The 12,490-nt window shown below is 46.4% G+C and overlaps 2 protein-coding genes across 2 annotated transcripts; both read right to left on the reverse strand.

Moving 5' to 3' along the window:
- Positions 1-621: 621 nt before the first annotated feature.
- ik (IK cytokine) lies at positions 622-8,827 on the reverse strand. Its single transcript, XM_068744777.1, has 20 exons — positions 8,733-8,827; positions 7,916-7,982; positions 7,720-7,812; positions 7,577-7,636; positions 6,726-6,893; positions 6,521-6,635; positions 6,347-6,417; positions 5,223-5,269; positions 4,930-5,093; positions 4,170-4,278; positions 3,979-4,018; positions 3,490-3,649; positions 3,377-3,395; positions 3,198-3,292; positions 2,975-3,048; positions 2,297-2,354; positions 2,071-2,159; positions 1,553-1,661; positions 996-1,030; positions 622-886 (listed from the first exon to the last, which is right to left on the reverse strand). The coding sequence occupies exons 1-20, from the start codon at positions 8,740-8,742 to the stop codon at positions 859-861; spliced, it is 1,611 nt and encodes a 536-aa protein (XP_068600878.1). The 5' UTR covers positions 8,743-8,827; the 3' UTR covers positions 622-858.
- A 1,220-nt stretch (positions 8,828-10,047) lies between these two features.
- On the reverse strand, positions 10,048-11,718 carry ndufa2 (NADH:ubiquinone oxidoreductase subunit A2). Its single transcript, XM_068744778.1, has 3 exons — positions 11,589-11,718; positions 10,593-10,699; positions 10,048-10,223 (listed from the first exon to the last, which is right to left on the reverse strand). Exons 1-3 carry the CDS (start codon positions 11,690-11,692, stop codon positions 10,132-10,134), a joined length of 303 nt encoding a protein of 100 aa, XP_068600879.1. The 5' UTR covers positions 11,693-11,718; the 3' UTR covers positions 10,048-10,131.
- Positions 11,719-12,490: the final 772 nt, after the last annotated feature.

The raw sequence follows: 12,490 nt of genomic DNA on the forward strand, positions 1-12,490 counted from the left end.
AAACAAACTCGGTCTTTGATGTCCATCCTGTTGGGAAAGAAAATCTACTTCCTGTCGGAGCCGCTGGTGGGCGGAGCTCTGAGACTTCGTTAGCACCCCGAACATGTTGTTAGCATCTTCAGAAACAACCGCATACATATTCATCAGTCCAGCAGTCCATCGTCGCCACACCTACGAGCTAATTACCCAACACTCATTAGCCTTGTTGATGCTTATTCGGAGCGTAAGTAAATCCAGTTGTCCGTCAAAGTGTCGAACGTGTTTCTATCGTCAACAACAACAAACAGAGTTTGATCTCTTAACGAGCTCAACGACTCCTGTAACAACAGCAGCCCCTTAACGAGACCAACAAACATTAATTAGTACAAACGCACGCCTGCCCGGATTATTCGTTGCCTCTTAAACGCACAACTGGATTATTCTGAACACTGGAAATTTACATTCCGTTATTTAGCAAATAATAATCAAATAATAATTTGAAGCGAAAAGCACGCACAGAAGCAGGACACCCAGATACTCTGCAAACATAAACAAGCCAACACGATGACATCATCAGTATTTAAAAACACTCCAGTTACTTCGTCTAAAATGCTGAGCAAAGACTTCCTCGAAACGAACCGGCTTATTTTGATGTTTATTAATGAGTCACGTTTCATATCTCTAAGAAAACATCAGTAATTACTAGTTACATCAAATATTACCTGCAATCAATGACAACGGCTATCAGGTCAGTTTAAAACAGGCAAACTAAACAGTCATCTGTTGACAAAAAGACAAAGCAAGAAAGAATCCAATCACAGATCAATACATGGACTTGTTTGCGTGAACTTGCTGTTGGTCCCGATGGGCGCAGCGTTCTCAGTATTTGGGCCTCTTCATGTCGACCCTGAAAGAAAAACATGCCGACTGTTTCCTGGATGGCTGATCCCCATCTGCTTTATACTTGTAAGGCTCTCTACTGATTGGTTGAGCAACAGAAAACAGGAAGTGCTTACCCATCAGCCTCCAACTTCTTCCTCTTCTCAATGATCTGAAACACGGAGAAAGTGAAACCTCAACACCGACTGCTTACTATCTGCTTATTGGTTATTTCGTTTCCGTTGACAGAGTTCTCGTTTCTAATGTTAATTCACTATTTATTGTGTGTTTTAAATTGCACACGCTCAGCGGGTTGGGAACCTGGGGGGGGGGGGTCACTGGTTCAAATCCCGGCCCAAACAAAACTATGGAGCATGGACTGGTGGCTGGGGAGGGGCCGGTCTACCTACAGGGCACTGCCGAGGCGCCCCCCCATGGCGACGCCCTCCCCCTACACACTGTATATAATGTGTGTGGCTTGTTAGACATTTTGAATGTGTACTGAATGATAAATAGGAAGTTATTCTAATTTACTGCCTGCTTACCGTCACCTAGCTCTTTACAAACTGCTTAATATTTACAGACTGATTACCGGCGGTTTAATGACTCTGTACATGGTCGGCTGTCTTTTACTGCCTGTTTACAGGCTGATTCCGGGCGGTTTACGGCTCGTTTCTGCTAACAGGTTTCTCACCGCGCTGATCTTCTTCCACTGCCGGTCCAGTTCTGCCTTCTCATTGGTCTCTTTGAAGCGCCGCGTCTTCCTGCCCTCTGACATCTTGATGCCGTATTGGAAGGCAGCCCTGCAGGGACAAACTTAACCGTCAACATCCAGGAACAAAAAGCAAATCTTCCCCGGTCTCCTCAGAGGCTAAAGAATAACAAATAGAGACGCTGTTCAGGCTGAGCAGATCGGAGCAGATTCGTTTCAGATACTGGATATTCACATGTTTTTTACGCATCCGATAGACGCCATTGTAAACGGAGTTCTCGCGGGACCACATTAACATCCTTTGCATGTTGATTTTTATGTTATTTCTTTATATACTATTGTTTACTTTGAGATTTGCTTTCAAATGTAAAGTGCGGTTAAAATAAAATGTATTATTATGATGTTGCTCAAAGTTGTCCAAGGGACTGCTCAGGGAGTTAGGGTGAAAGATTAGAATGAGCATTGATCCTGACAGAGCCTGAAGTACACAGAAAACTCACTTGGGTAGAGCTTCCTTGTTGTTCATGTAGTCTGAATACTCCTCCTGAGTATCGAAGTCCCAGCGGCCCAAAGGCCCCTTTTTATTCCCCTGAAACAGAACAAAGAACAAACGCCGGTTCTTACTCTGACAGACGGAGCCGCAGTACAACAGCGCCCCCTACAGCGGCCACAGTGGAACAGCGCCCCAGCGTAGTAGCAATGCATACTGGGACTTGTAGTAGGTACCTGGTCCATCTTACTGTAGTCCGCCTCCTCATCACTGTCCACGGCCAGGTCGTCCATCCTACACACACACACACGCACGCACACACACACACACACACACACGCACGCACGCACACACACACACACCGTTACGTACTACTTTATTCTCCAGCGACTGACGAGGTTTGTTTGTTTAACACTTTAAAGAAGCACAAAGGAACCTGATTCAGCAACAGCGCTACCCACTACACCACCCTTGCTTCTTGCTACATTTATCCTCATTATGGATAACAATAAAGTTTAAACTGCTACTTGCAGCGGGGCTAAGAAGCCGAAACGTATTCGAGGTCGTCCTCTCCTCCGTCTGCCACACACTTTCTACAACCGAGGTAAATGAATCGTTTTATTTTAGCGTTCATGTTTAACTGTACCGGGCTTTTCTATAATTACGGTTATCTTTACTTTGTCAAAAATAAACTCATAAAAAAGTGTGTTTTTTTTTCGTGCAGAACGGATTAGCACGATTTACATTAAGCTAAATGGGAAAATTGTTTCGCTTGACAAACATTTCAGGTTGTGAACGAAGTAAACTTGTGAAGCGAGGTTCCGCGTGTAGCTTTAACGACTAGCGTCCGTTTCTACGTCATTCATGCATGAGACAAACGAGGTAAATGTCCCGCGGGCGTCCGTGCGTCTTACGTAGCAGGGTAGCACTCGGCGTAGGAGTTCGATCCGCCGAAGAAGTCCCCCAGCTGCTCTTTACCGTCTCTCCTCTGAGAACCAGTTCAAAGCGGTTAAGGAACACTATTGCAGTAGTACTTATACACGTATACACACTGACACTGCAGGAACAGAAGCCTTCAGTGCTGAACGTGGGACGCTTGTTGTTGTTGCATCGAGTTACTTAAAGTGCTTTTGCTACAGAAGGATATGGTTCCTGGCCCTGCCATTGGCTGCCTGCCGCCCCTGCAAACTTCTCATTGATTATGTTGATCTGCTCTCTGACTGATCCGGGACCTGCGGGACAAACGGATGAATGAATGAATAAACGTCTACGTCCCCTTCAGTCTCACCAGCTCTTTAGTTAACGGCGTGACTTACCTGCGTCCACCTCCATGGCCTGCAGAGACACGGAGAGACACGGAGAGACACGGAGAGACGGTTAGCCTCAAACGACAGACAAACAGCGGCGTGTTGCCGCCGGTTACTCTGACCTGGTGCTCGTCTCCTCTCGGCTTCTCAAAGTAGGTGTTTCTCCTGCTCTTGCTGTCGTCCTCCTTGTCTCTCTCCCTGTCCCGATGTCTGTCTTTGTCTTTGGGGGGTTTGGAGGACGTGCCGGTGGACACGATGTAGTCGCCAACTTCGTCGAAGATACTGGATGACAACCAGAGAGACAGACGGAGACCGTTTAGTCAAACGGAGAGACAGACGGAGACCGTTTAGTCAACCGGAGAGACAGACAGAGACCGTTTAGTCAGACGGAGACCGTTTAGTCAGACTGAGAGACAGACGGAGACCGTTTAGTCAAACGGAGACAGACGGAGACCGTTTAGTCAAACGGAGAGACAGACGGAGACCGTTTAGTCAGACGGAGACAGACGGAGACCGTTTAGTCAACCGGAGAGACAGACGGAGACCGTTTAGTCAGACGGAGGCAGACGGAGACCGTTTAGTCAAACGGAGACAGCTACTTGTGGACTGACCTCAGATCTGCCTCGGGGGCTCTCTTCTCATCCAGTTTGCCTTAAAATAAAAGCAGTAATTGGTTCATAACTTCATTCAGCACTTTCGTATTGGATGAAACTTTCAGGAGGGTGAATGCAGGACTCCGTCGTGTCCTGCATTCACCCCCCCCCCCCCCCCCCCATCAGAGGAGCAGCGTGAACAAAGAGACCTTTGTCCTTCTTCTTCATCTTCTTGTGTCGGGTTCCCTGTCTGAGGTACGACAGGATCTGGGTCAGCTTGGAGATCACGATGTCGTTGGTGGTCAGAGTCGTCTGAGCCTGGGGAACACAGAGAGAGAGCATCGATCGATGAGCGGAACCGAGACCAGGACCGGAACCGAGACCAGTACCAGGACCGGAACAGAGACCAGTACCGGGACCGGAACCGGAACTGAGGCCAGTACCAGGACCGGAACCGAGACCAAGACCAGGACCGGAACTGAGACCAGTACCAGTACCAGGACCGGAACTGAGGCCAGTACCAGGACCGGAACCGAGACCAGTACCGGGACCTGACCCGGTTTCGTCTGCCGAGCGGTTCCCGTCTGGATCAGAGGAGCAGCCGTTTGATGTGTTGTTTGTAAATAAACGTTTTATGACAACATCAAAGGCTCCTCCTCAGCGTTGTTGTTATTGATATTTAGGCGTAAACAACGCGGAGAACAAAACGCCGTTCGTCTCCGTTTGTTGGAAAACGGCGGACTTTGGTTAAATCTGCCTCTTTTCAACGGCCAATAACTCCAGAACGGAAAACGGTAGGAACACGCCTTCTTTTCCTGATGAAAGACGAGACGTTCATCTTTCATTTGGACGTTTCGGCGTCTGCGCGGACAGAGGACACAATATTCCGCGGGTCTTCAAACATCGGGCGAAATGAGCGCCGGTAACAGAATATTTAGCCTCTGCTGTTCCATTGATCCGCGTTTGTACCTCCATGCTGGGACAGTCGGACTTGCTGCGGATCAGAGTCGTGGGAATGTCCGTGTCGGTAAACTCATCGTCCAGGTCGACCACGTACGCCATCCTGCCGGGCAGGAAGAGCTCGTTCCTCTCGATCTGGCCCGTCCTGAACACCACGCGGTAGATATTCCGGCCTGGGGGGGGGGGGGAATAAAAACCACCTATAATATTCCAGGTAATATTCCATAAAGATCACGGATCCCTCAACAAACGGTGATTTCTCTTTAGCCTCAACCGGACAGGAAGCAAAGTCAGAGTCTCACCGAGACGAGTCTTGAACTCAATCTTCTCCTCCGGCTCCATGTCTCTCCTGAAACAGATGGACAGGTCAAACTCGCTGAAGACACGTCTCACGAGTACGATAAAGACGCCGACGATACGTCTCACGAGTACGATAAAGACGCCGACGATACGTCTCACGAGTACGATAAAGACGCCGAAGACACGTCTCACGAGTACGATAAAGACGCCGAAGACACGTCTCACGAGCACGATAAAGACACCGACGACACGTCTCACGAGTACGATAAAGACGCCGAAGACACGTCTCACGAGTACGATAAAGACGCCTTAGATACGTCTCACGAGTACGATAAAGACGCCGACGATACGTCTCACGAGTACGATAAAGACGCCGAAGACACGTCTCACGAGTACGATAGACGCCGACGATACGTCTCACGAGTACGATAAAGACGCCGACGATACGTCTCACGAGTACGATAAAGACGCCGACGATACGTCTCACGAGTACGATAAAGACGCCGAAGACACATCTCACGAGTACGATAAAGACGCCGACGATACGTCTCACGAGTACGATAAAGACACCGACGACACGTCTCACGAGCACGATAAAGACGCCGACGATACGTCTCACGAGTACGATAAAGACGCCGAAGACACGTCTCACGAGTACGATAAAGACGCCTTAGATACGTCTCACGAGTACGATAAAGACGCCGACGATACGTCTCACGAGTACGATAAAGACGCCGAAGACACGTCTCACGAGTACGATAGACGCCGACGATACGTCTCACGAGTACGATAAAGACGCCGACGATACGTCTCACGAGTACGATAAAGACGCCGACGATACGTCTCACGAGTACGATAAAGACGCCGAAGACACATCTCACGAGTACGATAAAGACGCCGACGATACGTCTCACGAGTACGATAAAGACGCGTGTCGTTCCGAGTCAAATAAAACGATGGTAAAACACCAGCAGCGTCCGTCGACACCGAGGTCGCTCAGCAGGCGTGGAGTGTGAATAACAGAAAGGACGTCCTTCTGGTTGTTCACGCAGAGACACACATTTAGGTCTTTATCGTCTCAACCAGTCCTTTGATTTAACGATCACTATTTAAAGAAGCTTCCTACTTTGCCTCTTTCTGGACTTTCTCCATCATGTCTTCTTCTTCTTTCTCCTTACTGGTGATTTCAGCTCTGACCTGGAACACGCGCGCACAGACACACAGACACACACACACATAATCAGCATCAAAGCAAAGTCATTCTGTTGCTCCACACATTTCAAAGCCTTCAAAGCTTCACCTTCTGCAGCAGAGCGAAGTCCAGACCCTTCACCAAGTGAGTGTGCTCCATGTCACCACCCAAAAACTTAGACTCCTGGATCAGCTGACGACGCTTCTCTGCAGCAGACTTGTCTCTGAGAGAAACAAAAGCCTTAGCATTAGCATTAGCCACGCCCACAGACCTGTGTTTAGTAGCTAGCACTGCCAGCATTAGCTTTACTCACGCCTCAGCGGTGGGTCCCACAGCTCTGTAGTTAGCAGTGGTGCTAATCAGCTCGGTCTCTTCGTAATCTTTGTTGACTCCGTCTCGTCTCTCTCTCGCCCGGTCTCTGTATTTCTCTGCAAGCTCTCTCTCTCGCTCCAGCTCCTGCTGACGCAGCTTAGCATAGTAGCTGCAACAAAAAGAAATCACCATTTCACATCCAATCGGTGGATGAGATCAGGCCTCCATCGGGACACTCTGCTGAGCAGAGGAAAGATGGAGCTCGAGGTGGCCCCACGCCGGAGGGGCCTGCTAACGCTTAGCATGCTAGCTGCTAGAGAAGCGCCGGATCAACTTCAACATGAACTTCATTCACAAAACTCAACCGCAGAACTCAACTCAAATTTCCAAATGCTATGCACTAAAAAACTAAATACTAAAAATTATATAAACCAAGTTCAGGGGAACTACATAAACTAATTATAATCAAGTCGCGTCATCTCATTTTAAAACCAAAGAATAGTGGACAACAGCTGAACATGTGTGGCTGTTGTATTCTAATATACTATATATATATATATATTTAAGTAGGTGCAGCACGATGGCGCAGTGATCAGCGCTGTTGGCTCACAGCAAGGTCACAGGTTCGAATCCATATGTGTGAATGCATGTAATCGTGATTGTCTGTCTCTGTGTGGCCCTGCAATGAACTGGCGACTTGTCCAGGGTGCACCCCGCCCGTACTGCTGGGAGAGGCTGCAGCACAATCCGGTAACATGAATGAATAAATGTTGCCCGACAACGTCTCAGGCTCCTATCCGACCTTGAAAGCGACTCAGAAAAAAGAAAGAAAAACGATAACAACACTCTCACCTCTTTTTCTTCCTCCGTCGAGCTGCTGGATCCTCATCCTCATTGTAGTCCCTCGGCATTCTGGGAAAACAACATAATTCAGTCACTACTACTTCTTCGTCATCATCGTCATCGTCATCATCATCATCATCCCCATAACTCACTCATGGTGTCTGGACTTTGAGGGCGGGGCTGAGGAGGGAGTAGCCCTCGGTGTCATGAGCAACTTCCTGAAGTCATCATTGGTCAGTTTGGACCTGGAGAGAGAGACAACGTTCACACACAGCGACACGCATCCAACCCGAGCAGCGCACGGGTTAGCGTGCACGAGCCGCGCACGGGCAGCGCACGTCTACTTACTGAGCAGCAGCTCTGTGATCGTCCACCTCATGGCCATCAGGAGCCAGAGGGTTGGAGTAACTCTCAGCTGCGCAGAGAAAGGATCACAGAAAATGGCGGCTCCATCAAATGCAACGGAGAACCAGCAGCAAGCAAACGGAGACGGAGCTCTCAGTCACGCAGCCATAAACGATGATGAGTATATTTATTAGATAGAATGTTAGGGTACAAGTACAGTCACACAGGAGCATGTATTACAGTACAAGTACAGTCACACAGGAGCATGTATTACAGTACAAGTACAGTCACACAGGAGCATGTATTACAGTACAAGTACAGTCACACAGTAGCATGTATTACAGTACAAGTACAGCCAGACATCCTGTCTAAAAGGAGCATTTCAAAAAACTTCCGGCCTTGCTTCCGTTGAAAGTTGAAATTACATGTACGTTCATAAACATTACATTTATCAGATTAAATACTAGTCATCTAACGGTGATGTATGTTTGTGTGTTTTTAATTTAAGTCGATTTGTAACAAAACTCAATTCATCGCGTCGTATCTGCTTAGAGGACGAGCAAGGACAGTCAATGGAAGATTAGAGTGAGATTAAAGTGAGATCAAAGTGAGATGATCGCCGAAGCAGGAGGCGGGTCGAACACAAAGGTGTTCCAGTTCGATGAAGATAACTCCTGTTTGCATGTGATCACGGTTTATGTGGATGAAGCTCGTCTCTTTAGCTAGCTGGTATGTTATTGTGCTAACGCGAGCTACCACCTGTGCTAACAAATGGAGCTAATATAAACCCGCCGACAGGTTTCCGGAGCTCAACACTCACTTTCTGGCATCTCGGCGGAGTTTCGCGTCTTTCTTCACCCTGAAACGAACCTCGCTGCCGTTCAAAGCGTAAAAATGTAGCCTCAGTGTTTATGTTTGGTTTTTATCTGCGCCGCTAATCGGTTAGCAGCTTCTGCAGAGCGACGCTACGTGTTTATGTTGCGTCACTTCCGGGTCAATTATTATTCCGGAAAGTCACAGCGCCATCTACAGAACGCAGTGAGAACTGGCGCGACCCAGTTTCACCACCAGATCTCCATAAAATCGAAGCACACGCCCAACTTAATGAATAATTATATTCTGTCAATCACAAAAACAGCTAAATCTCATGTGCAGACCCGAAATCCAATGAAACAACAGAGGAAAATTCAGAGCGGCACAGAAACAGAAACTCTTTTAGCCGAATCCAAACCATAAGGCTGGAAAGCAGACATAAGTTTTTACCTATGTTCATTACGAACAGGCAGGTCAAATGACATCATTCATCCTGACATTTGTTTGTGGCTTATAATTACAGTTTTTTTTTTTTTTTTTTACCAGAAGCGGTTGTAGAAAACATTTCAACAAGCCGGGATCTCGCGCTCCGCCGGGGATCTGCTCGACAGACGCATTAAAGCAACGCACACGATTCATCTCATCACATTTTGTCATCGTGGAGCTTTTTGAAAATCACAAAAAAAAGAAAATGGTTGAGTATAACAACTCAAAACCGTTTTGTTTTTTTCCCTTTTGCAGCAGCGCCACCCTCAGGCCAACAGATTCACTGCTGAAGGTTCTCCTGGACCAGCTGGTGCCTGCTGCGTCAGGTTTTATCCTCTGATTAATTCCTCAGAATTAGCGGCATTTTTGCAGTTAAATACATTTAAACGCCAGACGGACAAAATCCTTATATAACCTAAAGAACTGCATAACCTATCAGAAAAAACCCTATAAATTATAAAAATATTCATGTGAAAACGTTTTCTGAACAAGAAACTGCTTGTCAGTTATAATGATGCAGCACAATGTACTTTAAACAACCTACTTAATCCATTTTCATCAGTTTTAAAATAATGTATATTATCTGAAGGGCCTTAAATCCTTAATTCATTTATTATACAATGAATAAAACCCCTTTGATGAATGAATCCAGAATACAACAAGCATTATTCACTGCATGAAGCGTTGCAGTTATGTCTGGATAATGATTTGGAGCCTTCCAGACCTTTCGGCTGCAGCGAAACCAGCGACCGCACGATAACGAAGGACTTGCTGAGCTGTGCCACGGCATTTTCATCTAAATGATACTTTTATAATAAATCACCAGGAGCCAGAGCGACACTAACAACATGGACGTTTATTCATATCAACACATCTACACAAACTGAATGGAGGAAGCAGGCGGGCCGATCCAGGGCGGTTTAAGGCTTGGACTGAACCAGAGTCTGCAGGGCGTTGGCCACCTGATCAGCCGACATGTTGTCCACCGAGAGGCTGCTCTCTTTACCCAAATCTGAAAAGAAGACACAAACATTAGCATCCTCATCTTCAGTGTCCACTCATTCTAGACCTTCCTTATTCAGATTTGGTGTTTCTGTAGATTTTGTGTCATCAGATAAACTTGGTCTTGTAGGTTTCATCCTCGTTGAGGAATTTCCTGATCGGAACGTTCCGGTCCAGATACCACAAGATGATCAAATAAATATTTATTCAAAGTAACCAGCTGTAAAATAAAGAAATAAATATAAACGTCAAGAGCCACAAAGGAAGCGTTTGTTTCACCGTTGTCTTGAGATGTGATTTGACTCGGAGGTTGAGGAATGTTACTTCTACCTGTATATATTGATGCTATCATTAATTATCAATATTTGCTAAGACTTACCGTATCGGGCCCAGACTCGGGCCTGAACGCCGGAACATTCTCTGATCAGGATTGGGAAGTCTGGATTGGACTTCTTTAAATTCACGTAGTGCTGCTCCACAAAGTCTCTACGGAACACAGAAGCACCGACGTCACCTCCGACGTCAAAATAAACAGATTCGACTCACATCCTCGAGCCAAAGAATCACGTTACTCTGATTCGATTCTACAGTAATACCTCGAGATACGAGCAAACCTACGAGCAAAACGTTGCTTTGAGATGCGAACACGCCAAACGTCTAAGTTTATGTACGAGTACCTGTAAGGTACAATTACTGTATACCGTGTCTACGTACCGCCCCCGCCCCCCCCCCCCCACACACACACACACACACACACACACACACACACACACACACACACGCACTGCTGTTAGCGCTATCATCATAATAAAACCACATCTCGTATTACAGTAATACTGTATATCATTGTGTGTGTGTGTCTATATAGGAATTAGAAACGTTTTTTCATTGCTATTATCGTTATTCGAGTGTTTTTAGATGCCAGAACAGACTAAATTTGGTTTTAAAAAAAAAATCCCAGTATTTTATATGGGAAAAATGTATTTGACATACGAAGTTACAGGAAGGAATTATACCCGTATGTCCAGGTATTACTGCATCTTTATGTAGTTATTTAATAGCCAACTGATTTATTACAGCTGAAGTGTTTTGTTTTTAGCACGACCTTCGCTATAAACCCGAATCATTCGTTATTTTATTTCCTGGACCTTTAATAATTGTTCTTTCTCTGAACCAGGGCGTCAGATGTTACTGATAAACATGTCAACACTGTTACAACAACTAAATAATCATGCTAACTATCGCTAAACGCAGTGGATCAGTCCATTAGCTCGGCTAGCAGGTCATCTCTAGGATGCTAAGCTAGTAGGCAAGCAATGCTAGATCCCACAATTTAGCGGCTCCTCCTGCCTCGCGAAGCCGCCCCGGAGCTCACCGAGTCCCCTTGCTGCAGGCGGAGGTCTGGCAGAGGTGAATGCGGACCTCTCGGAGGTTTTTACCCAACGTCGAGCCGAGGTTTCTCACTATGGCGGCCGCCATCTTGGCTAACTGACACCTGCCTGTGAAGGACGAGCCGGGTGTTAGCTCAGCCCAGAGTTTATACTGTCAGGCACAGCGACAACCTGAATTTAGGCTCTCAGCTGTCACGCTCCCTCTCAGGCTTTAGTCATCCAAAAAAGGGTATATTTACTTTACTTACATATTTGTAAGTAAGTTATACATTATATTATCTGTTTGCTCACATAGCCCATGTGTCAGACGGATATATTTAAGCTCTTTGAAAGAGATCATTTTGCACCCGAGACAAAAGTTACATACTACTAAAGGCTATGGTGAAACGTGCTGGACTTTTCCCCTCTAAATACTTAGAAACACTCTGTTTTATTAATTTGTTAGATTCATTTAACGTTTTGGGTGGCACGGTGGTGCAGAGCTGTTGCCTCCCAGTTGGAAGGTCACAGGTTCGAATTCTTGCAGCCTTTCTGTAAGGAGTTTGCATGTTCTCCCCGTGTCTGCGTGGGTTCTGTCCGGGTTCTCCGGCTTCCTCCCACAACCAAAAAAACCCCATTCAAATTAGGTGAATTGGTTACAGTAAATTGGCCGTAGGTGTGTGTGTGTGTGGCTCTGCGATGAATTGGCGACTTGTCCAGGGTGTACCCCGTCTCTCGCTCATTAACTGCTGGGGTAGGCTCCATCACGACTGGTGAAATGAATGAATGAATTTTACCTTTTCAATCTCAGAGTGTGTCATTGTGAATAAAACAAATGTTTTGCTTCATTGTAACCAAAATTGTGACATTTAAAATGTTTGTTTCCCACCAAAACAATATTTGATTT

This window comes from Brachionichthys hirsutus, chromosome 10 (genome assembly GCF_040956055.1).
Source record: "Brachionichthys hirsutus isolate HB-005 chromosome 10, CSIRO-AGI_Bhir_v1, whole genome shotgun sequence".
Classification (NCBI taxonomy): domain Eukaryota; kingdom Metazoa; phylum Chordata; class Actinopteri; order Lophiiformes; family Brachionichthyidae; genus Brachionichthys; species Brachionichthys hirsutus.